General features: G+C 54.9%; 4 protein-coding genes across 15 annotated transcripts in view; 2 read left to right on the top strand and 2 right to left on the bottom strand.

The window, feature by feature from the left end:
* Nucleotides 1-253: 253 nt before the first annotated feature.
* On the bottom strand, nucleotides 254-3197 carry Tmem276 (transmembrane protein 276). Of its 3 annotated transcripts, none has more exons than XM_078016463.1 (4): nucleotides 3031-3197; nucleotides 2016-2157; nucleotides 1393-1863; nucleotides 254-370 (listed from the first exon to the last, which is right to left on the bottom strand). In XM_078016463.1, the coding sequence occupies exons 2-4, from the start codon at nucleotides 2106-2108 to the stop codon at nucleotides 254-256; spliced, it is 681 nt and encodes a 226-aa protein (XP_077872589.1). In that variant the 5' UTR covers nucleotides 2109-2157; nucleotides 3031-3197. The 3 variants fall into 3 exon arrangements, with proteins under 3 accessions (XP_077872589.1, XP_077872588.1, XP_077872590.1); XM_078016462.1 differs by lacking the exon at nucleotides 3031-3197 and adding an exon at nucleotides 2499-2825; XM_078016464.1 differs by lacking the exons at nucleotides 254-370; nucleotides 3031-3197 and having other exon boundaries at nucleotides 1084-1863; nucleotides 2016-2818.
* Nucleotides 1745-10621, top strand: Kifc2 (kinesin family member C2). 7 transcript variants are annotated; one of them, XM_078016458.1, is made up of 19 exons: nucleotides 1745-1886; nucleotides 3340-3397; nucleotides 3643-3724; nucleotides 3872-4023; nucleotides 4332-4470; nucleotides 4607-4752; nucleotides 4827-4892; nucleotides 4977-5105; nucleotides 5491-5568; nucleotides 5683-5797; nucleotides 5874-5983; nucleotides 6378-6486; nucleotides 6597-6754; nucleotides 8437-8541; nucleotides 8627-8748; nucleotides 8849-8972; nucleotides 9058-9187; nucleotides 9280-9536; nucleotides 9628-10621. In XM_078016458.1, the coding sequence occupies exons 4-19, from the start codon at nucleotides 3952-3954 to the stop codon at nucleotides 9880-9882; spliced, it is 2115 nt and encodes a 704-aa protein (XP_077872584.1). In that variant the 5' UTR covers nucleotides 1745-1886; nucleotides 3340-3397; nucleotides 3643-3724; nucleotides 3872-3951; the 3' UTR covers nucleotides 9883-10621. The 7 variants fall into 7 exon arrangements, with proteins under 7 accessions (XP_077872584.1, XP_077872583.1, XP_040149391.2 ...); XM_078016457.1 differs by lacking the exon at nucleotides 1745-1886 and adding an exon at nucleotides 2900-3091; XM_013356706.3 differs by lacking the exon at nucleotides 1745-1886 and having other exon boundaries at nucleotides 3191-3397.
* On the bottom strand, nucleotides 10226-13774 carry Foxh1 (forkhead box H1). 2 transcript variants are annotated; one of them, XM_005316027.4, is made up of 3 exons: nucleotides 12041-13774; nucleotides 11649-11753; nucleotides 10226-11552 (listed from the first exon to the last, which is right to left on the bottom strand). In XM_005316027.4, exons 1-3 carry the CDS (start codon nucleotides 12212-12214, stop codon nucleotides 10719-10721), a joined length of 1113 nt encoding a protein of 370 aa, XP_005316084.1. In that variant the 5' UTR covers nucleotides 12215-13774; the 3' UTR covers nucleotides 10226-10718. The 2 variants fall into 2 exon arrangements, with proteins under 2 accessions (XP_005316084.1, XP_040149401.1); XM_040293467.2 differs by having other exon boundaries at nucleotides 10226-11753.
* The window catches only part of Ppp1r16a (protein phosphatase 1 regulatory subunit 16A), a 17410-nt gene continuing 10118 nt past the window's right edge, over nucleotides 13733-21024 (top strand). For all 3 annotated transcript variants that reach the window (XM_040293460.2, XM_021723171.3, XM_040293462.2), the window contains exon 1: nucleotides 13733-13888. The gene's annotated coding sequence lies outside the window, so the exon portion shown is untranslated. The remainder of the gene's footprint in view (nucleotides 13889-21024) is intronic.

Genomic DNA, 21024 nt, shown 5'->3' with positions numbered 1-21024 from the left:
CGCGCTCGCCGGCTGGAAGTTAGGGGCGCCGCGCGCCCCCGCCGGCCTCTTGCCGCCGCCGCGACCCCACAGCCTACTCTCCGCGCCGCCGCCTCAGTGGGCCCGGCCCGCGCGTCGCCCCGCAGCCGCCGCGGCCACCGACCCCGGCGCGTCCGCCATCTTTGTTTTCCCTGCGCGCCCCCCCGCGCCACCGCCCCCTCGTCCTCCCCATCACGTGGGCTCCACGCGGGGCCAATGGGACCGCCGCCTGGAACTAGACGGCACGGCGCTCAGAGCCAATGGGGGCACGAAGCGCGTGAGGCCCGCCTCCGGTAGAAGGTGGGCATGAGGGGCGGAGCCCGGACGACCTGTGGAGGGGCGCGCACCTGAGGTGAGGAATCCCGCCTAGGGGCGAAAGGACGGCCCCTATACGCGGCGAGTCAGCGGGGTCGGGGGTCTCCCTTCGCCGTCGTGTCCCAACACTCGGGGTTGAATGTGGCCTGGCTCTCCCGAGTGGAAGGACACCAACTTTAAAAGAGCCCGGCCGACCACCCGTCATGTGCGGCATAGGATATGCTTCTGCTGGACACATGGGTACTGCCCGGGAGAGGGGGCACACTTGGGACCTCTAACCCCCTGCTCTGTTCAACCCGGTTTCCTATCCTGGAGTTGGAGGCTGAAGAAGGGTCCACAGAGGAAAGTGAAGGTCTTAGGGAATAGGATTTTGCTCGCACCGACTGGAAGGCAAACAGGTAGTCATTGAGTCAGCCCAGGGAAGGAAGATGCATTTCTGCCAATCGCGGCGGTACAGCCAGCCCTCCCTTGCCCTTACTAACCCAGCCATCAGCCCGTGAAGGTCATTGCCCCAGAGGGCCACCTGCCAGGCTGGGCAACAATATCCAGAATCTACTATGTACTATGTCAAAGGAGAGCAAGGGCTCTGGGGCTATATTTTCAAGGCAGGCCAGACTGAATGAGGCCCAGGCATGTTCCAGCACATCCCCTCCCTTTGTTCAGGGAAAACAGCTGATGCCCTGGAGGCTTCAGGAAGCTCACCAAAGGCCCCTCAGTCCCTCTCAAGAATTGGCAAATTTCATATTCCTGTAGAATTCCTAAGGTTTATTGGAGATCAAGTCTCTCTGAACCCACAACTATGTCCTTCCCAGAAGGAGGCCCCCAAAATGCCTGGGACCCTGGCCCTTTCATTCTGGTCTAGGCAAGTTCCTACAGTGACTGGAGAAGAGATAGCACCTAAGCTCCATTCCTAATAAGTCAATCTGCAGCAAGCCCACTGTAGGAGGAGGGAAAGCCTATTCTAGGGGAGGAAGCTCCAGGAGCAGGCTGGTGGAAAGGGAGGTGGTAGCCAAGGGAGAAGCTCAGCCTTACTGTGTGCAACTGTCATTCCCACTGCAGGCGCTGTATGTGCAGGGCCCGGCAGTAGGCCCAATTGCCTGCAGCCAGGGCCCAGCGACAGACATCCTCCTTTGGCAGCAGCAGCAGCCTCTCCTCCTCCAGTCGGCTCAGGAGGCCTGCTACACCTAGCATCGCACCCCCCCACATCCCATAAGTGTTGGCTGTGAAAATAGCCACAATGAGGATGGTCACTGCGACCACCAGCAGTACTGCCTGACCAGCCACAGAGCAGCCTTCAGGGCCAAGGTGATCACCAGCCACTGCCAGCACCATGCCTCCGCCCAGGAGTAGGTTAGCAGAGGAGCGGTCCCCGTTCACCCAGTGGAAGTCGAAAGCCAGAAGGGGCAGGCCGATGACTGTGGTCACCCAGGCTCCAGCGAGACAATCTTCATGTGTGCCCAGCCCTGGAACCAGCATGGAGGCAGCAGCCAAAGCCTGGAGCAGGAAACCTGCAGCAGCCCCTCGACTTGACTGTTAGTGAAGGAAACAAGAGGGTAGGTGACCCCTTTAAACAGGAAAAGGTTTGGGCTTCTCATAGAGACCTGGTCCCACCTTCGCCTCCCATCACCCTCTCTCTGGTGCAGCAAACTAGGATTTTAGCGTGTGGGAGTGGGGTTACTTACCTGCGCAGAACTCACCGCTCCATGAAGAGACACCATTCCCAGCACCAGGTGGGACAGGACTGTGCTCCACTCACTCCCGGGCTTGGGGGCCATGGCACTTGGGCAGTAATGAGTTTGAGGAGACAGGAAAGAGAGTTTTAACCTGGAGTGGAGTAACAGAAGTCAGGGACCTGGAGCCCTAACGGCAGCTCTGCGGGAACCCCAGGTTCCAGGGTCCCATGACTAGATGATAGAATAGGTACAGTTCTAAGAGTCAGAGTCCCAAGGCCACTGGAAACACCTGTGCTAAAAGACTAATTAGACTGGAAAAAGCGGGAACAAAACTCGGGAGCTGGGCAGGGCGAGCGTGAGCTCAAGTAGGTGCAGGACGCGGAGGAGACCGAGCGACGGGGCACGCAGGCCCTTGTGGCGGCCTGGGCCTGTCCCAGCGCTCAAGGAAGCGCCGTCCTCGACACCCGGCCCGGAAGGATCCACGGCGCAGACCTGTGGGCCGCCAGCCGTTCGCAGTTCTTGACGGCGGCGAGCCAGAGGCCCTGGCAGGTCCACAGCGGTCGGCCCCGCCGCCTCGGGTGGCCTCCGGAGGCCTAGGCGAGCGGGGCCGAGCGCGGCCGAGCGCCGCCACCAGCGAGAGGAGTCGAGGCTAGAGAGGCCGGGGCGGGGCCTGAGGGGGACGGTCGAAGGCTCTAGGAGGACTCGAAGGCGCGAGGTCGGCACCAGCTTTAGGAGCTCGGCCTGGGCTAGTTTGTGGGCGCTGGCATTTGGAAGGAGCTCGCCTAGCGGAGGGATCTAGGCGGGGCTTTGGGGGTAGGGCGGGGCTGTGGAGGTGGGGCGGGGCTGCAAACGGAGCCTGGGCTCCGAGGGGCGGGGCTTCGAGAGAGGGCGGGCTGCAAGGGGTGGGGAGGTGGCACACCTGGACGCGGAGTGCTTAGTAACAAACGAGTGGTAGGGGTCTTCGCGGAGGACGGGAGGGACTCCAAAAAGAGGTGAGGCTGCCGTGGGCGTTCTCAATACTGACCGTCAGCGAATTAAGAACTGGGCGGCGAGCGGCGGAGCCGTGAGCGGACGGACCTTGCGAGGTGCGGTAGCAGGAACGCCTGTTTCAGAGAACCCCCGACCACACGCCCGCCCCTCAGCCGGAGCGTTCCGCGCGCGGGAGCTGGGCCGTGGGGGCGGCCGCCGCGAGCATGCGCATGGGCATTGCGGCGGGCGAGTACGGAGTCCAGGCGCGGGGACACGGGACGCGGGGCGGCGCGTAGCGGGGTCCTCTGCCGCCCCGCGCGCCCATGTACGCCTTCTACTCGCTTCTCATCTACATTTTCTACAGCCTATTCCGCAGGGATGGAGGTGCTACGGCGACCACCGACCCTGGGGACCCCGCCCAGGTGAGCAGTGTGGGCCTGCAGCGCCGGTCGCCCCCCACCAGGAGATGGGGTAGTGGTAGGCCTGCCCAGCTTACATCCTCAGGACGCTGGCCCTGAGGGACGCGGCGGTGCAGAGGACCCTTCTCTTGGTCCGGGCATTGGGAGCTTGGATCTCGGCCCTAACCATTCTGGCCCAGTTCCGGGAGGGAAGGAGCCCCACAGGCTGCCTGCCTCCTCCTCAGGGACGCCCTCTGCTCCCTTCCTAGAGAGTCCACTGCAAGCCCAGGGGTCGCCGTCGCCCCGACCAGCTTTCGCCAGAACTGTGGACCGAGCTGACAGGCCTGGCCGGTAAGTGCAGGCCGGAGCGCCTCGGGGTCCTGGAGGGATCCTCGTGGTCTGACAGAGGGAGGGATGCCGTGACCTCATTGGGAGGGAAAAAAGGTCCAGTCTCCAACGATGACTTGAAATGCCTCCTCCTTCTACTACCTGGCCTAGCGGGCAGCTCCGAGTCTGAGGATGGGCCTGAAGGGGGAGCAGAGGACCGCCCAGCCGAGGTGTCCCTGGAAGAGGCGCTTATGCGCCTTGCTGAGTTCCTCTCGGTCCACTTGGGGGCAGAAGAGAGCTGCGGGAATCCTGAGTTGGGCAAGGTGAGCAGGGCAGAGGAGCTCTCCAGCAATCACTTCTCTTTCTTTAGCCCTTGTGACTCCCACAGTCCTGCTCCATTCCATCTCTGCTCTTAATCTGCTTTCCTTGGTCCAGGGGACTGAATCTAGGACTCTCCATGGATTAGCTACATCCCTGCTTTTTGTTTGTTTGTTTGTTTTGAGACAGGGTCTTGCTAAACTGCTGAGGTGAGCTTCAAACTTGCCATTCTGCCTCAGCCTACCCAGTATCTTGGGTTACAGATGTGGGCCACCATTCCAGGTTTCTTGCTCTGATTTTTATCTCCTCACAGCCTGGGGAGGTTCCTCCACTGTTGACAGTGACCAGTCAGCTCTTGGCTCTTCTGGCATGGATTCGGAGCCCCAGGGGGAGGCAGGTCCTGCTCCAGGGGACTCATCCAGCCTCCAACGTGCAACCCCCAATTCCAGATGGTTTGTAAAGGGTATCTTCTGTAGAGGAAGGGAATCCCATTAGAATCTAGGAGGCGTGCAATCTGGGATCCCTAGCCCAGCTTTGCTTCCCAGAATTCAGGCCACCTCAGTACTAACTGAGCTCGCCCCTCTCCAGGAGCCCTTTCTCAAGAAGACAGCCCTTACCAGCCTACCCCCATCCAAGGGGAGGTGCCAAGGGGTGAGGCCCAGGGGCAACAGTTGCCTCAATTGGAGGAGGAGCAGAGGGCTTGGCAGAGGCTGGAACAGCTCATCCTTGGACAGGTGAGGGGCCCAGAAGCAGCAGGGACTGGAGGGGGTGAGACACAAAAAAGGAGTTTCATCCCACTCTTCTGCAGCTGGAAGAACTGAGGCAACAGCTGGAGCAACAGGAGGAGGAGCTGGGCAGACTGCGCCTGGGAGTGGTGAGGCTGTTGGAGCAGGGGCTGGGAGAGGGCAAGAGGTTGCAGGACTTTCATATGGTTCCTAAGTGCAACTATCTCTGCCAGGGGGCAACAGACTCAGAGAAAAGGGTTCAGCATCTCACACTGGAGAATGAGGCCCTGAAACAGAGCCTGAGCCTCACTCGGGACCTCCTGCTGCATTGGGGCCCAGGTCCCCCCACCAGAGCCCCACAGGTATCCTGCTTCTTTGTTGCTCCTCTTTGTATACACCTGGCATCAGCAACAGTGCCCAAGCCTCCTTAGGTCTTTGAGTTTGCTGAAGCAGTGGGCTTTATCAGGGGGTTGTCTTAACAGGCAGGTCCTGGGGTGGTCTATGCAGAGCAAGCCCATCAGGGAGGCTGATGCACCTGGGAGAACCCCCACTTCATAATTCTCTGAGTGACCAGTTCTAGGAAAGTAGAGGGACTAGGGAAAGGAGTTCTGCCTGGAGTTGGGAGGCATGGGTTTGTCTGTGCCTGCCACTCTTGACTTGTTTTTCCATCTGTGAAATGGATCATGGAATGCCTCTCCCTGAGTTCACACCTGACTTGATGGCCTACCTGGCTCCCAATTCCTGCAGGAGGAGGCAGAGGCACTGTTGGAGCTCCAGGGCCGGCTTCAGGAGGCCCAGGACACTACAGAAGCCTTACGAGTCCAGGTGGGCTCGGGGCCCAGGGACAAGGAGGGCTGGGACACTGGGAAGGGGGCATCTGGGACAGGGCCTGGTAAGTGCCTGTTTCCTTAGTGACAGGGGTGGGGTTCGGTGGGGCAGCTGGGGGTGCAGGAGGTGCAGCTGCAGGGCCTTCGAGGGGCCCTTCAGCAGCTTCAGCAGGAGACGGAGCAGAACTGCAGACGGGAACTACAACAGGTGCATGGGCAACTGGCAGGTAAGGTTTGGGAGCACGTGGCTCATGGAAGGCCCTGGGTTCTGGGCTTTCCCTCTCAACTATTTTCCCACTTCAGGACTCCGGACCCGGATGGCCAGCCTGCGCCAGGGCTGTGGTGACCTCAGAGGACTGGTCAGCACCTTTACCCAGAGCTGTCAGGGTTCGCTGAGTGAGGCCCAGGGCCAGGTCAGGAACCCTCTTCTCTTCACACCATCTGTCTGTCTGGGTAGCCTGTTCACTGTTCTTCCAGGGGAGTTCCTATTATTTCTAGAGCTTCCTGGCTCTAAGGAATGCTCATATTTGGGGGTCAGTTGTAGGCTCTTAGACTAGAAGACCTTATTTGTGACTTATGATCTCATGTCTATCCTGTGCAAACTGACAGTTGCTGAGAAGCCTAGAAGGATAGATATGATGTCCTTGTCAGGTCAACCAAAGGATGTCCCCAGGTACCAGAGCCACTGAAAGTTGTGAATCACTACAGCTGGGGGCTACAAGGGCTCTTTATTGCTCCCAGCATTCCACTCTGCTTGGAGACTCTGGGACACCTGTCTTTGTCATCCTCAAATCCATGTTCCCTCAGGTATCCTGGGCCCTGGGGGCATTGTCAGCTGGAGGGGCTGGGACTCAGCTCCCTGAGGGGCAACAGGGGCCCCCAACTGGATGCCCAGGGCGGCTGCTGGAGCTTAAGGGTATGGCAAACTTGGGGAGCAGAGCGGCAGGGAGGGCAGGCTGGAGAGAGTGGAAGCTTTTTATGCCTCAGTGGTGAAAAGGCAATCTGCTGACCTAATCCCCACTGCAGGGAATATTCGGGTGCTATGTCGGCTGAGGCCAGGTACACCCTGCGGCCTGGTGAGTGTGGAGGCTGGACCAGGGGGCACAGTCACCACCTGCTATCGAGGGCGCCAGCGTCGTTTCCACCTGGACTGGGTCTTCTCTCCAGATGCCAGCCAGGAGGAGGTGACAGCCACCCTTGCACCTATTCTGACCCTTCCTCAGAGTCTCCCAGAGTCCAGAAAAAGCTCCTTTCCCCTTCCAGTCTGTCCACCTATAGAAGGGAGGGTGAATCAGTTTTAGCCTAAAAGGGAAGGGAGCATCAGGAGGGTTGGGGAGTGGCAGCCCAGCTGGACACTAAGGAAAATGAACCTATCTGAGGTTTACAGTTACTGCTCATGTAGAACTGGCCACAGAGTACAGCTGGGTGCCACAGGTAGGAACAGTGCCATGACCCACAAGTGATGCCTCCTCTAAGGCTTCCATGAGAGATTACTGCTCCTTCCAGGGGTCCAGGCTCTTCCCAGCTGGGATTGCATTAGCCCTCCTTACTTTGTGGCTCTAATGCAGGTTGGGGGCCATGGGTGAGCAGCCCCAGCACTTCCCGACTCCCTTGCTCAGATCCCATTTTTTCTCCTCTTTTTTTTTTCTTCTGCCAGACACTAGTAGAAAAGCAGAGCTCAAGTCCCAGCCTGCCATCACTTTTCTAATACACAGTTTCCATCTACATATAAACTTTGCTCCTGGAGCTTCTATAACTGAAATGGAGGCTCGGAGCTGGGAGAGGGTTAGGTAAGGGACAGGGCTGGCAGTGATGCACACCCAGGTCGCCTGCTGGCCTGATAGGGTCATTGCACTGTGATCAAGAACCTCACCTGTGTCTCTTATTTCTGCACCACCACCTGCCGTGCCTCCTTTGTCCAATCGTGGACGCTTATCCCCCTTACTGGCAATTTTAGATTATGGCTTCATGGCCATTAGCCAAGACTTTAAGCAGAGGTGACAACCACCCAGTTACCAGCAACCTTCTATAGTGAAAGTTGGTTATGTCATTGCTCAAAAGGCCACTCTTTGTTGGTCATGGTGGTGCACATCTGTAATACCAGCTACTCAGGAGGGTGAGGCAGGAGGATTTTCAAGTTTAAGGTCAACTTGGACAACTTAGTGAGACCTTATCTCAGAATGAAAAATAATAAGAGCTGAGATGTAGCTCAGCTCTCTGGTAGAGAACTCCTGGGTTCAATCCCCAATACTACAAAAACAAAGCAAAAAATGAAAGCAACTATTATGTCTACCCATCTGCCCCTCAGTCACCTCTTTGCTCCCCTCAGGGCCAAGGTTCCAGTAGTCCTGGCTGGCTACTACCCTCCATACCCCCAGAGCCTTTTCTGGTCTCATCCTTCTCAACTTTGTGTGCCAAGTGCTGCTCTGGACCGCCTGGACACTGCCCACTAAGCCTCAAGACAGGTGCCATAGAGAGAAACAACACAGAAGAGCCACAAAGAATGAGTAATTTGCTTCCAATCACATCTAGGATTGGGATCAGGAAGTCAAGCTCCAGCACCTGGACCCTTGACCACTGCTCCGCAGGACCACCTAAATGGTCATCAGGACTCCACATTATTTGCACAGGCTGTTCCCTTTTTGTCACGTCTCTTTCCTTCTTTGCCTCACCCATTATTGCAAATACCACCTTTTCTAGGGAGGCAGAAGGTATCTTCTGGGCAGCCCCCTGTGCTCCCCTGGAGGCGTCTCTCTAGCGAATTGTGTTCTATTCAAACTTTTCACTGTGCTTTCCACCTTTCAAGGTCCTAAACAGAGACCTTGGAAAGGGCTCAGGACACTTTTTCCACCTCTCTTTCATTAAGGTCTTTGGAGAGCTGGAACCAGCTGTGCTGTCCTGCCTCCAAGGATACAGTGTCTGCATCTTCACCTATGGCCAGACTGGGACTGGAAAGACATACAGCATGGAGGTGGGGTGGAGCTCACACCTGGGGGTGGGGGGAGGCCTTAGAGGCTTGAATGTGAGCCCAATGGGGTATTCCACACCACCTTCAGGGCCCACCTGAGGACCCAGGCATAGCTCCCAGGGCGCTGCAGTCACTGTTCAGGGAAATGGGGACTGGAGGGCAGCACCGTGTGACCCTCAGCATGGTGGAGATCTACAATGAGGCAGTCAGGTCAGGGCTGTGCTGAAGGGGTGGTTGGCTACTATTTGCCCTGGCCTAAGTCTCCTGCTACCCTTAGAATCCTGGAACCAAACTCTCCTGGTCTCCCCAGGGACCTCCTGGCCCCAGGACCTCCAGAGCGCCTAGCTGTGAGGCAGGGCCCAGCAGGACAGGGGGGAATCCAAGTAGCTGGCCTCACCCACTGGGACGTGCCCAACCTGGAGACTTTGCACCAGGTAAAGATGCCCTCTAAGGCCCTTCCTTTTGCTCCCATCTGGGATTGGGGACTGTGTACCAGCCGCGCCTCATTGCTCCCAACAGATGTTGAGCCTGGGGAGAAGTAACCGGGCCACTGCTGCCACTTCCATGAACCCACGCAGCTCCCGATCCCATGCCCTCGTTACACTGACGCTGTGTGCAGCTTCTCCACCGAGCGCCCCAGGCACTGCAGGTAGCAAACACTGCAATGCCTGAGCTTTTGCAGGGTTTCCAGTGTGCCTGAAGCCTGGCTTCCCTTCATGTCGGGCTCGCTCACCTTTGCAGGCACGCTGCACCTGGTGGACCTGGCGGGATCTGAGCGTGCTTGGAAGGCGGGGGCTACTGGCACGCAGCGAGGAGATCCCAACAGTGCCCAGCGTCTGCGGGAGGCCCAGACTATCAACCGCTCACTGCTGGCGCTGGGAGGCGTGATGGCTGCTTTGCGTGCCCGCCGGTCCCACATACCCTTCCGCGACTCACAGCTCACACGTCTGTTGCAGCCTGCGCTTGGTCCGGGTACCACTGCTGTGCTGCTTCTACAGGTGTGCGCCCCGGCAGCAGCGGGTGGGGTGCAGGAGGGTCATTTGTGTGTGAAGCACCGCCGGCTGGCCCACAAGCACTTTTCCTCCTCAGATCTCTACGCGGCCAGAGGATCTCGGGGAGACCGTCTGCTCGCTCAAGTTTGCGGAGCGAGTGGGTCAGGTGGAGCTGGGACCAGCCCGGCGCCGCAAGGCACCACGATCCGAGACCCCCTCCTCCCTCAGTACCGACACCCCACTTACTGGGACCCCCTGCACTCCTACCAGGTCTCCTGTCAGCCCTCCAAGCCCCAGCCCAGACAGCGGCTCATGCTCTGCCCTAGGGCCCTCAGGGGACCTTCCTCCCTAGTCTTGGGTGGAGGCCTTGCACAAGAGACCTGGGGATGTAACTCTGCTGGCAGAGGCAGCAGTACAGTTCCTATATCGGGTCTCCCAAGACAATCTTCTTGACTTCCGGGGGCCTACTTCTCTCCAAACTTCCAGAGTCGCTCCCCACAACCCCAGCCAGAGAAGAGCCTGGAGAATTGATTTTGCCCCACCCCACTGGGTCAGAGGCCCTCAGCTCCCTCCTTATCACCATTTGCCGTTATCACAGCACACAGCAGGGGATCCCAGAGCCACAGGAACCAGACATGACTCTGGCCAAGGAGTTTCCCAAGTCACCACCTCTGCTCCAAAAATAAGACTAGGCATTAAAATGCTGTAAATTCTTTTAATGTTACACCATTACCACCACTTCAAGTCTATGTAGGGTCCAGTCTTTATTCCCTAACCCTTTCCCCAAAAGGTGCTACCTCCCAGACAGTTGAGGGATGACAGGACTTCAGGCTGGACCCACCATTAGGCGCTCCCTCCCCCAGCCTGGAGCCAGGAGGGAGGTGACAGATGGTGATGGATGAATAGATACATGGGCTAGGCCTGAAGATAGAATCATGATTTGCTACTCCATGTTGAGTCCTGCTCCTTTAGCATTGCCCCTGGGTGTAGGGGGGAGGCAGAGAGGCAAGACTGACCAAGCCCAGGTTGGTGCCCAGCTGAGTGGCAGCTTTTTCTGGAGCAGCCCAATAAACATTGTGGACTCTCATTAAGCAAGGCTGGAGCCTGGTGTTAAGACTACAGACATCTTCCTACCTTGGTTTCCTATCAAGGAGGTGGGGAGAGAAGCAACCCCTGCTCTAGAAAGCTTCAGAGGCTGTACCAGGAGAGCAGCCAGCCTGGACCAGGGGCAGCCATGTCACGAGGGTGGCTGACCCACACATCATAGATGCTCTTGTTGGGTGGAACTCCCTGGAAGAGAGTGTCTAGATCCCAGAGCAGCCTTGGGGACCCTTGGGATTCAGAGGCCACCCCCCAGTAGGCTGGGCTGGTTGAAGGTGGACACCGGGGACAGGAAGTGGATGGTAGTGGGGCTAAAGGCATTACCACATTAGGTGTGTAGATGGGCAAGTAGGAGGTGGGCAACTGTCCCCACAGGGAGGCCCTGCATCCCCCACTGGACAGTACCCCAGCGTTGGAAGTACTTTGCAGGTAGTGCAAGGGCCAGGTTCTGGGCTCTGGGGATAAGCCTGAGGGCCCAATGATTGTCCCCTGGGAAGTCTCCCTCTCCATTCCTGTGGGCACTGGGAGAGGGCAGAGGGGCCACAGAAGCCTTTCAGAGGAGGCTAAGTGTGGAGTAGGTACCACTTCCTCCCCACTGCAGCCTGTGTCTGCCTGAGTTGGGTTGCTCTGTCCAGCCAGGCTGGACTTTTGGGGCCAGGGTGCTCTCTCTCCAGGGTCCCTTAACAGGGACTTGATGCTGAAGCCTTCGCTGGGTGGCGTATGGGGTGTGGGCGGCCGGTAGGTCTGGCCATGCAGCACATAAGGGCTCAGGTCCTTGGCGAATGCTCTGCGGGCCTCCGGGTTCTGCCAGCGTCGGCACAGGGCAGTGTTCTGTAGGCGTAGCGCTTCTGCCGGGATGAGGCTCACATCCACGGCCCAGAAGTTGCCCTTGGCCTGAGGTTTTGCAGGGTCCTTGGGCACCTGCGGGGTGGTAGGTTTGGGTGGGGCCGCCCAATCCGGATGCTTGGGGCTTACTCGCCCGCCCCGCCTCCCGGGCTCCGACCTTGAGGGCCCCACCTTTCGGAAGCACGGGTTGGAGGAAAGGTTGTGACGGATGGAGTCCTTCCAACCCTCGTAGTCATCCCTGAAGAAAGGGAACACGGCCTGGACCTGACGAATGATCTGAAACCGGGGGTTGACCGGCGCAGTGAGCTGAGGCAGGGGCAGCACCCCACCCCTCCCTCACAGCCCTGCTCAGGGGCACCCCCCTCAGAGGAAACTTATGCGCCAGAGGGAGACGCGGTGGGGAGGGTCCGAAAGAAAGGTCGCTTTGAGTCCCTTGGCTTCCATGACTGGTCCCACTGGCAGAGCTGGGTGGGCCAGGTTGGGGTGGAAGCCACACCTGAGAGTGAGAGAATTGGGGAGCCAGTCCGGGAAAAGGGCATGAGGAAGGCGGGGGAGCCTCTCACCTGGGCCAGCTTCAGCCTGCGGGAGGGTGCAGCCTGAATTACCAAGGCAATCATCGCCAAATAGGTGTAGGGGGGCTTGTCATGCCGCAGGTATCTTTTCTTTCTTCTCTTGGGGGGCTGTGAGGCTGGCTCTGGATCCTGGGGCCCCAGGCGGGAGTTGCTACAAGGCCCCATGCAGGGGAGTTTGTAGGCGTGGGTAGGGGCCTGGCCTCGTGGAAGGCTCAGGACTGTGGGGTAGTGTGGGGAGGCTGGGCCTGGGGCCTGAGGCCTGGCTAGGGCAGGCAGGCCGGGCCCTTTATCATTCGGATGGAAGGGGGAGGGGAGGAAGGAAAAGGCTGTGGGGGAGGGGAGTTGCAAGGGCTGCCACAATTAGCAGGTTTCAGTTAATCTGAAAGGGAGGGGCAGAGAGGATTCCAGTTCCGACTTCAGGTGACCTACTGAAGCCACAGTTCCCCATTCCCAGGTTGCCTCTGGAAGCTCGGCTTCACCCAGGAGCTTGAAGGAAAAGCCCTTAGGAGGAGGGTACCACCTCCTCCTTATTTTGTCTGCCTAGGGCAGGTCTCAGGCTCCCCTTTAACGGATAGGAATGGCTTCTTGTCCATGCCAGTTGCCAAGAAGGGACGGGTGTTCAAGATAAAGCTGCCAGTAGAACCTGGGTCCTATGGGCTGGACTTAAGGAACATGATCAGAAGCACTTCCTGAAGGGAAAGACTGTGAAGTCCCCATCCTAGGAGCAAAATGGGAAAGGGTACAGTGGACTTAAGTGATTTTTTCCCAGGAATGTGCTACAGAGTTCAGATGAGCTCCTTCTCCCTGGCTCTGCACCTGGGGCCAGTCAAAACCTGTGATCTGTACCCAGACCCAAAGCCCAGTTTCTTCTCCCTATACCAGGCAAGCTTGCCCCAGAGAGCTTCAGAGTCAGGGCACTAGCTGTAGTGCTTGGTGCTGATACCAAAGCCAAGGACCCCTAGACGTGCAGGAACCCTTTATTAGCATGCTAAATGGTTGACCTGCAGCATACAATGGGTATGAGGTGCCAAAGGCAAAAGACAGGAATCAAGAGTGCACTGGAGGAGGGACTGGGGCTGAGGTGGGAGATGAACGCGGGGCACCACACTGCTCCAGCCACCCTCTGGTTGTGCTCTTTCTCACTACCAGATTCTCCCTTCAGACAGCATCTGGCTTTCTCTAGACTCCTATCACCTTGGCACTCTCGGGGCTCTCTCCTCTCTTCAGTTCCAGGACTCTCACTGAGGGGTCCTTGTGTCTCAGAAGGGTAACACCTATGGACTCTTAGCTCTACTTGACAAGGACGTTCTCTCTGAAAGTCTGAGGGTGTTCTCCACTGGTCCTCCCTTGATGCCTCAACGGCGCATACCAAGGGCTCCTTCTAGCTGCTCTAGACACACACTTCTCTCTCTCTCTCCCCTGCCGTTTTGGCACAAGCTCTTCACTCCGCCCACGAAGGCTCTGATTTGAGGGATAGACTCCTACTACCCGTTCTTCAAAGCCTAGCACGAATAGACGACCACCTCTCCGGATCATTTGGCCACTTGACCTTCCCGCCCCACCCGAAATCAGGGGACGTTCGCGCCACCGCGGCGCCCACCAGCGCAGAGGAAAGGCGGTGCCAGCTGCGTGAACCCCCCGGGCCCCGCCTCGGGCAGCGTGACTCCACCCCCCGGCTCCCACGGGGCACTGCGACTTCCGCTCGGGACCTGGAAGACCGGAAGTGTCGCGTTGCCATGGCGAGGCCGGCGCGGGGCCCGCCCCCGCGGCGCCTGAAGGAGCGCGGGGCCGCCTGGCCCGCCGCGGGGCCGGACTGAATGCGCAGCCTGCGGGCCGAAGGTGACTCAGGGCGGCGCGGGGAGGGCGGCGAAGCTCGGGAGGGCCGGGGCGGAGGAGGCTGGCCGCTGCGGAGCGCCTCTGCGGCCCCGATCGGGCAGCGATTGCCCAGGGTCCGGAGAGGCTTCCGGAAGGGCCGCTCGCGGAGGCCACCAGTAGGCGTGTCCCATTTGTCCAAATGGCAGGTGTGGTTCTTGGAGCCTGCTGGTCATGTAGGCAGTACCTATCTAGGTCGTAATTTCAGATGTGGACATTAGGGCCACAGAAAAGAGACTTGTCCACTCTCGGTGCGAGCTTTGGAGTCAGGGGAAAGGAGAAATTGGAGCCACTCAGGGATTCAGGGGACCTCACTTGTAGGCGGGATTGTGGGCGACGCTTCGCGAATTGGGGTCAGGCATGAAGTACTAATCAACCCGTGAAAAGTGCTTCAGCTGATTTCGCCTCTGGCTGAACCAGACCGAAAGCTCGGGGCCTGGTGGGATTGATTTCCACCGTTTCAAAGAGAAGAGGTGTGTTTGGAGTTATCCCAGGCTCAAGGGAGCCAGAGCAAAACTAGCCCTCCTTTCTTCCTGGTCCTTGTTTGGGATGCAGGCGGAGGCCAGGGTACCACGTCGTTCTCTCAGGCTCAGCAGTGACACCTCCTGGGGGGTCTTTGCTCCCCAGGTGTTTCCTGGAAGGACTAGGGTTTTCCTGAAAGATTCCTCTTGTCTGTGGCAGTCTGGTATCCAAAGTCCCCACTGGACCAACTCGGGAATCTCCAGCATAAAACTGAGTGGTCTGAAAGGCTAGTGACTGCCCAAACCTGTACAAACCTTGGCTGCTCCGTGTTTGTCACTGTGATGGACAGCTTTGAGAGGCCAGCTGCCTGACCCTGTTCCAAGTCTCCCCATCACGTTCAGTGCTGTGATGGACAAGCTTTAAGGAGGTCCGTTTTTCTTCTGATACCTGGGCTGGGTTTCCCCCTATTAGCTGGGGCCCACCTCCTGTCTCTTGAATAGCCTTCCTGGCATCCTCCCTCACCAGCTCAGGGTATGCCTGAACTTTGCTTTCCACCGAGGGTTGTCTTGGTTGGCAGGCCCCAAGAGAGGGGGCTCTGTGTCTTTGGGCTCAACTTTGGGTTCTGTGTTTTAGGGATTTCTGAATCTCTGGTTTGTATCAATAGCTGGTTACTTGTATGTCTTTCCATTGCATGGAGCTTAGGAACTTCACTCTTAGGCATCCCAACAGACTGTTTCAGCCCCTAGATTCCACACCTGCTCAGCCCCATCCCAGTGCCTGTGCCACATCTACCCATTGGCCAAGAGAAGACATCTGGGTGGCAGTTGAAGGATCTTCTCTCACCTCTAGGCTTTCTTGGAACTACCTCCTTGATGTGCCTGGCACGTTGGTGTGCACAGCTGAGTGAACCTTTCCTTGTCCCATCCCGTGTCCCATACTGTTTGTACTCCCAGTGCTGGCACATGCAGTGGCTGTTCCCCTGTTTGTCCACCAGTTATTGAGTGCTTCCTGTAAGTCAGGCATTGGCTGAGCTCTGAGGATACAGCAGGGAAGCCAACAGTAAGCGGAATGTCAGAAATTTAAATGTGTTGACAATGAGGTGACCATAGAAGACTGCTGAGGAAGACATTAGACTTGACCTGAGATGCCAGAAGGAGCCACTGATCCTAAGATTTGGTAGGAGAACTTTCCAGATAGAAGCAATAGCTTCCATAAGGTGGGGTGAGGTTGACAGTAGGCAAGCCTATTCTGTAAATATCTCGGGTTTGACTTTGTCACCAAGCCACACCTCCAACTCCAATCCTTTTAAACTTTGTCCATGCTCATAGATGTGTGTGTCCTGGTAGTTCACGGTGGTTTTAATTTGTACTTTTCTAAGTTTGAAGGGTGTTGAGCATCTTTTCATGTGCTTTATTTGTATGTGGTGCTGAGAATTGAACCCAGTGCCTCACAAGTGTCAGGCAAGTGCTTTACCACTGAGCCACAGTCCCAGCTCCTTGGCTGTATATCTTATTTCATGAAGTGTCTGTTCAAATCTTTTGCCTGGAAAAATGGCTTGTAGGCCCCTTGTGTGGAGGTACATGCGTGTAATTCCAGTAATTCAGGAGGCTGAGGCAGTAGGATCAAAAGTTTGAAGCCAGTCGCAGTGGTGCACGCCTGTAATCCCAGCAACTCGGGGGGCTGAGGTAGGAGGATAAGAGTTCGAAGCCAGCCTCAGCAGATTAGCGAGGAACTCAGCAACTCAGCGAGACCCTGTCTCTAAATAAAATATATAAAAGGTCTGGGGATGTGGCTCAGTAGTTAAGTGCCCCTGGGTACCAAAAAGAGAAAAAAAAGTTTGAGGCCAGCCTGAGCAATTTAGTGAGACCTTGTCTCAAAATAAAAAAAAATAAAAAAGGGCTGGGAATGTAGAGCATGCCTGGGTTCAATCCCCAGTATGAGGTATGTAGGGGGAGAAATAATTAGAAAAATGATTTGTCTTAATAATTTTTTTTGGTGATACTACAGATTGAACTCAGGTCTTATACATGCTAGGCAAGCTCTCTGCCACTGAGCTGCAACCCCAGTCCATTTATTTTAAGACAGGATCTTAGTAAGTTGCTCAGGCTGGCCTTGAGCCACTTGTGTTTGTGGGACTACAGGTGGCTATTGGGCTACACTCTCAGCCCAGCTGGTTCCTAGTTTCCTTCCTTCTTTTCTTTTCCTTATTATTTTCTTTTACAGTACCGGGAATTGAACCCAGAGACATTCTACCCCTGAGCTGCATCCCCAGCCCTTGTTTTTTATTTTTATTTAAAAAATTTTTTTTGGTACTGGTGATTGAACCCAAGGGCACTCGAACACTGAGCTGCATCCCTAGCCCTATTTTTTTAAAACACTTAAACTTTTTTTTTTAATAGCTTTTTTTAAAATTTTTTTAATTTTTAATTTTTTTATTGGTTATTCAGAACATTACAAAGATTGCAGAATCACATCGGTTACACATCCACATTTTTACATAATGCCATAATTTTTTTATAGCTTTGTTTTATTTTACTTATGTGGTGCTGAGGATCAAACCTAGGGCCTTGCATGTGCGAGGTGAGCACTCTACCGCTGAGCCATAACCCCAGCCCCCCCAGCCCTATTTTGTATTTTATTTAAAGATAGGGTCTCACTGAGTTGCTTAGCACTTTGCTGTTGCTGAGGCTGGCTTTGAACTGGAGACCCTCCTGCCTCAGTCTCCCTAGCTACTGGGATTATAGGCAGGTGCCCCTGTGCCTGGCTGTCTTTACTCTTTTTTGTAGTACTTTTACTTGGGGTTTCTCTATGTTACCCAGGCTGGCCCTAAACTCCTGGGCTCAAAGTATCCTCTTGCCTCAGCCTCCCAAGCTGCTAGGATTACAGGCAAACACCACCATGCCTGGCCAGTGTCCCACCTTCTGCACCCCATAAAGAATGTTAGGGTTCAGAGGAATCTGCTTGTGTGCATGTCTGTCTCTGTCTCTGTATATGTGCATATACGTATATATGTGTGTGTGTGTGTGTGTGTGTGTGTATTTTAGTTGTTGATGGACCTTTGTTTATTAATTTATATGTGGTGCTGAAAATCAAACCCACTGCCTCACACATGCTAGGCAAGTGCTCTACCACTGAGCCACAGCCTCAGCCTGGAATCTGCTCTTGTACACATCACAGGTCCCCTTTGTCATGTTCCTGATTTTTTAAAACTTTGTCATCCTATGTATTGTGTTCCTCTATGATTTTTTTTCCCAGTGACCTTGGGGGCTATCGCTGCTCTGCCAGCCCCCACCTTTCTTCCATCCAGTTTATAGGAATTTGCTGAGGAATTGTGAACTGTCTTCCCTGGATGTCCCCCTTGTTCTTGCCTTGTTTGGATGGGGTCTCAGACAATGTGGGCATTGTCGGTCATCTAGACTCCACAGGTCTCCTGTTCTAAGGATTTGAATATCCCTGACTTCTGGGATATTCAAATGCCTCTTGTGTCCACAACTCCCAGGCCTGAACCATAAGCAGCAGCCCTGCTGCCAGATAGATGCTTGACTGCTGCCCTATCTTGACTAGGCTCATTCTCTGAGGGGGAGTAAGTTTTGAGCCAGAGCAAACCCAGGGTTATAACGCTGTCCCCTACAAAGCTCACTTTTGTGATTCTGGTTTCCTCACTGTTGTACTTGGGAGAGCTTAGTTTCTAGATCTATATAGTGCTGGTCATGGGGCATTAGAGCCCCAAGACTAAATGAGGCTGCTTAGTGGAGTGGTGCCTGTGGCCCTGGTTTCTACTAAGTTTATTTGCAGGGGCTGCTGGAAGTCTTCCCTGTCTTGTTCTCTTTCTGGGAATCTTGGCTTTTATCTTCAGTACTCATTGAGTCTCTTTTTAAATGTAGCTGTCTCTGGCTGCCTATCTGCTTTCATTTGGGCTTGTCTTCTGACACTTTTCTGTGAGTTTATTAGATGTGTTTTGGAGTCATGTGGCAAAAGGAAAGGAAAGTGAGAAGGGAGATTTAGAGCCTGCCCTGACTTCTGGGGAGAGCCCCCCACCCCAACTCCGGAGATTCTCCATTGCTGACAGATGCTGCTGCTAGAGCTCACAATTAGTCTGGTCAGACCCCCATGTGTTTCACGCATAGCTCTGCCCCCAGGCCAGAGTGGGCTAGGAGCATGGCCTGCATAGATGTATGGATGGCATGGGTCCTCCTTCCTCACAGGGTGGTCAGCAGGAAGTTGTTACTGAGCTAAATAACATTTCATTTTGTAGATCAAAAATAGCGGAAGCCCAGTGTGGTGGCTTAGCCTGTAATCCCAGCTACTTGGAAGACTAACAGAGAATCACAAGTTCAAGGCCAGCCAGGGCAACTCCGCAAGACTCTTTCTCAGAATAGGGGGTGGGGAGAAGTGCTGGGGGTGTAACTCAGTGGTAGAGCACCTCTGGGTTCAGTCCCCAGTCCTGCCAAAATAGTGGAAGGTTTCTATTTCATACTGTTCTACTAAGTGTCATGCCAAGAGTACATGAGAAGCATCGGGAAAGGAGGGGAGGTTTTCTGAGGTATCGGTGGTACAGAGGGGGTGGAACCTGGGGCCTTGGACACTTGGGATCTTCCTGCCTCCACCTCCTCAGTAGCTGGCATGGGCCTCCTCACCTGGCTGCCTCCTTTTGATCTGTGTGTGTTAATTATTTAGGGAGGTGAATAGCAGTCTATCTCTGCCAGGACTTGTGCCCTCTCTCCTTGGGCACAAGGAGCCCTTTGCTGCTATGCTGACCTGAGTGACCTGAGTGACTTTGTCACTCTCATTGTGTTTTTGCCCAATTGATCATCTGTCTTTTTTTATTATTATTATTTATTTTTTGGTTAGACACAATACCTTTATTTCGTTTATTTTTAATAATTTTTATGTGGTGTTGAGGATCGAACCCAGGACCTCGCGCATGCTAGGTGAGCACACTACTGCTGAGCCCCAGCCCCAGCCCTGATCATCTGTCTTTTGATCTTGTAGGATTTTTTTTTAAAGAAGAGAGAGAGAGAGAGAGAGAGAGAATTTTTTAATATTTATTTATTTATTGGTGGACACAACATCTTTGTTTGTATGTGGTGCTGAGGATCGAACCCGGGCCGCACGCATGCCAGGCGAGCGCGCTACTGCTTGAGCCACATCCCCAGCCCCTCTTGTAGGATTTTTTGTTTTGCTTTTATAATATAAACTTTGAAAATTTAATTGGATTTATAAGTTTCTGGGTTTTGTGGCAAGCTTAGGAAGGTTTCCCACTGTGCTGGGACCACAGAAAGTTTTCCTTTTTGTCCTTCTAGTACTCCTGTAGCTTTGCTTCTCTCAACATCATGTGTGTGCTCTCTGGAGTTCATTTTGGTGTGAGGAGTGAGGAGGGCCCTGCTGTTTCCCAGGAAGTAAGTGCTTCTTACTCTGGCACTTCATACCTAGAGTCCTTCCCCATGCGGCCCAGTGGACCTCTGGTGGCTCTGTGGGCTCTGAGGGGCTCTCCCTGCTGCCCTGGCTCCCCTGAGGACCACCTAGGCTCTGTGCACACCGTACTGACCACTCCTTTCTAGATGCAAGTCCTCCTACTCGGGACCATTCCATCTGCACTTCCTGGCCTTTTTCTCACTGTGGCTGCCCATTGCTCCCCAGTCTTGCCTTTTATCATTTCCCTGGACTGTCCTCATGTCCACTCCTTGCCCCATACCTTTCCTCTTCATCCTCTGGCATGTCATGCATTCATCTGAGAGCCTTCTTGGTTGGACAGAATGCTGGTGGACAGAATGCTGTACTGTTCACGCAGCCACCGAGCGGCCTTGGTTCCCCTGCATCCATACCCTTTGTGTAGCACACAGCACATGTTCTTTCTCCTCCTGGCCCTGACCTTGTCCCTGTGCAGTGGCTCTGTAGCTCTCCTTCGAAGATAGTCTTCACATGGTCCAAGTGCAGCAGTAGAGAAGTCCTTTCTTCCATGCCCTGTCCCCACTCATTCATTTCTTGTTTTACTTTTTCATGTTTCTTATGCATAGATAAGTGTACAGGCTGGGGTTGTGGCTCAGTGGCAGAGCGTTTGCCTAGCACTGGGTGTGAGGCACTGGGTTTGATCCTCAGCACCAGAAATAAATAAAATAATGGTATTGTATCCATCTACAACTAAAAAAAAAATAGATAAGTGTACTTTTGTGTGTGTGTGTGTGTGTGTGTGTGTGTGTGTGTGTGGGTGGGTGGTGCTGTACCACTAAGCTACATCCTCAACATTCTTTTCGTGTGTGTATGGGGGGTTACAGAGGGTTGAACTCAAGAGCAATCAACCACTGAGCCACATCCCCAGCCCTATTTTATATTTTATTTAGATTAGAGACAGGGTCTCACTGAGTTACTTAGCGCCTCGCTTTTGCTGAGGCTGGCTTTGAACTCACGATCCTCCGCCTCAGCCTCCTGAGCTGCTGGAATTATAGGCGTGCGCCACCTTGCCTGATGCCAGCACTCTTTTTTTTTAAATATTTTAAATTTGTAGATGGACACAATACCTTTATTTTATTTATTTATTTTTACATGGTGTTGAAGATCGAACCTAGTGCCCTCACATGTGCAAGGCAAGCACTGTACCACTGAGCCACAACCTAGCCCTTGATGCCAGTACTCTTTATTCT

Source organism: Ictidomys tridecemlineatus, chromosome 7, assembly GCF_052094955.1.
Source record: "Ictidomys tridecemlineatus isolate mIctTri1 chromosome 7, mIctTri1.hap1, whole genome shotgun sequence".
NCBI classification, from domain to species: Eukaryota; Metazoa; Chordata; class Mammalia; order Rodentia; family Sciuridae; genus Ictidomys; species Ictidomys tridecemlineatus.
Note: the sequence above shows the minus strand (reverse complement) of the source record. Positions and strands in the feature narration are given on the sequence as shown.

Coding starts and splice junctions, on each gene's coding strand:
- Tmem276 (XM_078016463.1), bottom strand. CDS start 2,108: ATGGCCCCCAAGCCCGGGAGTGAGTGGAGCACAGTCCTGTCCCACCTG. Junction 1,864..2,015: donor GAGCGGTGAGTTCTGCGCAG/GTAAGTAACCCC, acceptor CTTCACTAACAG/TCAAGTCGAGGGGCTGCTGC. Junction 371..1,392: donor GGGCCCTGCACATACAGCGC/CTGCAGTGGGAA, acceptor GGGATTCCTCAC/CTCAGGTGCGCGCCCCTCCA.
- Kifc2 (XM_013356706.3), top strand. CDS start 3,299: ATGTACGCCTTCTACTCGCTTCTCATCTACATTTTCTACAGCCTATTC. Junction 4,753..4,826: donor AACAGCTCATCCTTGGACAG/GTGAGGGGCCCA, acceptor ACTCTTCTGCAG/CTGGAAGAACTGAGGCAACA. Junction 8,749..8,848: donor ATCTACAATGAGGCAGTCAG/GTCAGGGCTGTG, acceptor TGGTCTCCCCAG/GGACCTCCTGGCCCCAGGAC.
- Foxh1 (XM_040293467.2), bottom strand. CDS start 12,214: ATGGGGCCTTGTAGCAACTCCCGCCTGGGGCCCCAGGATCCAGAGCCA. Junction 11,754..12,040: donor GCAGGCTGAAGCTGGCCCAG/GTGAGAGGCTCC, acceptor CCCCGGTTTCAG/ATCATTCGTCAGGTCCAGGC.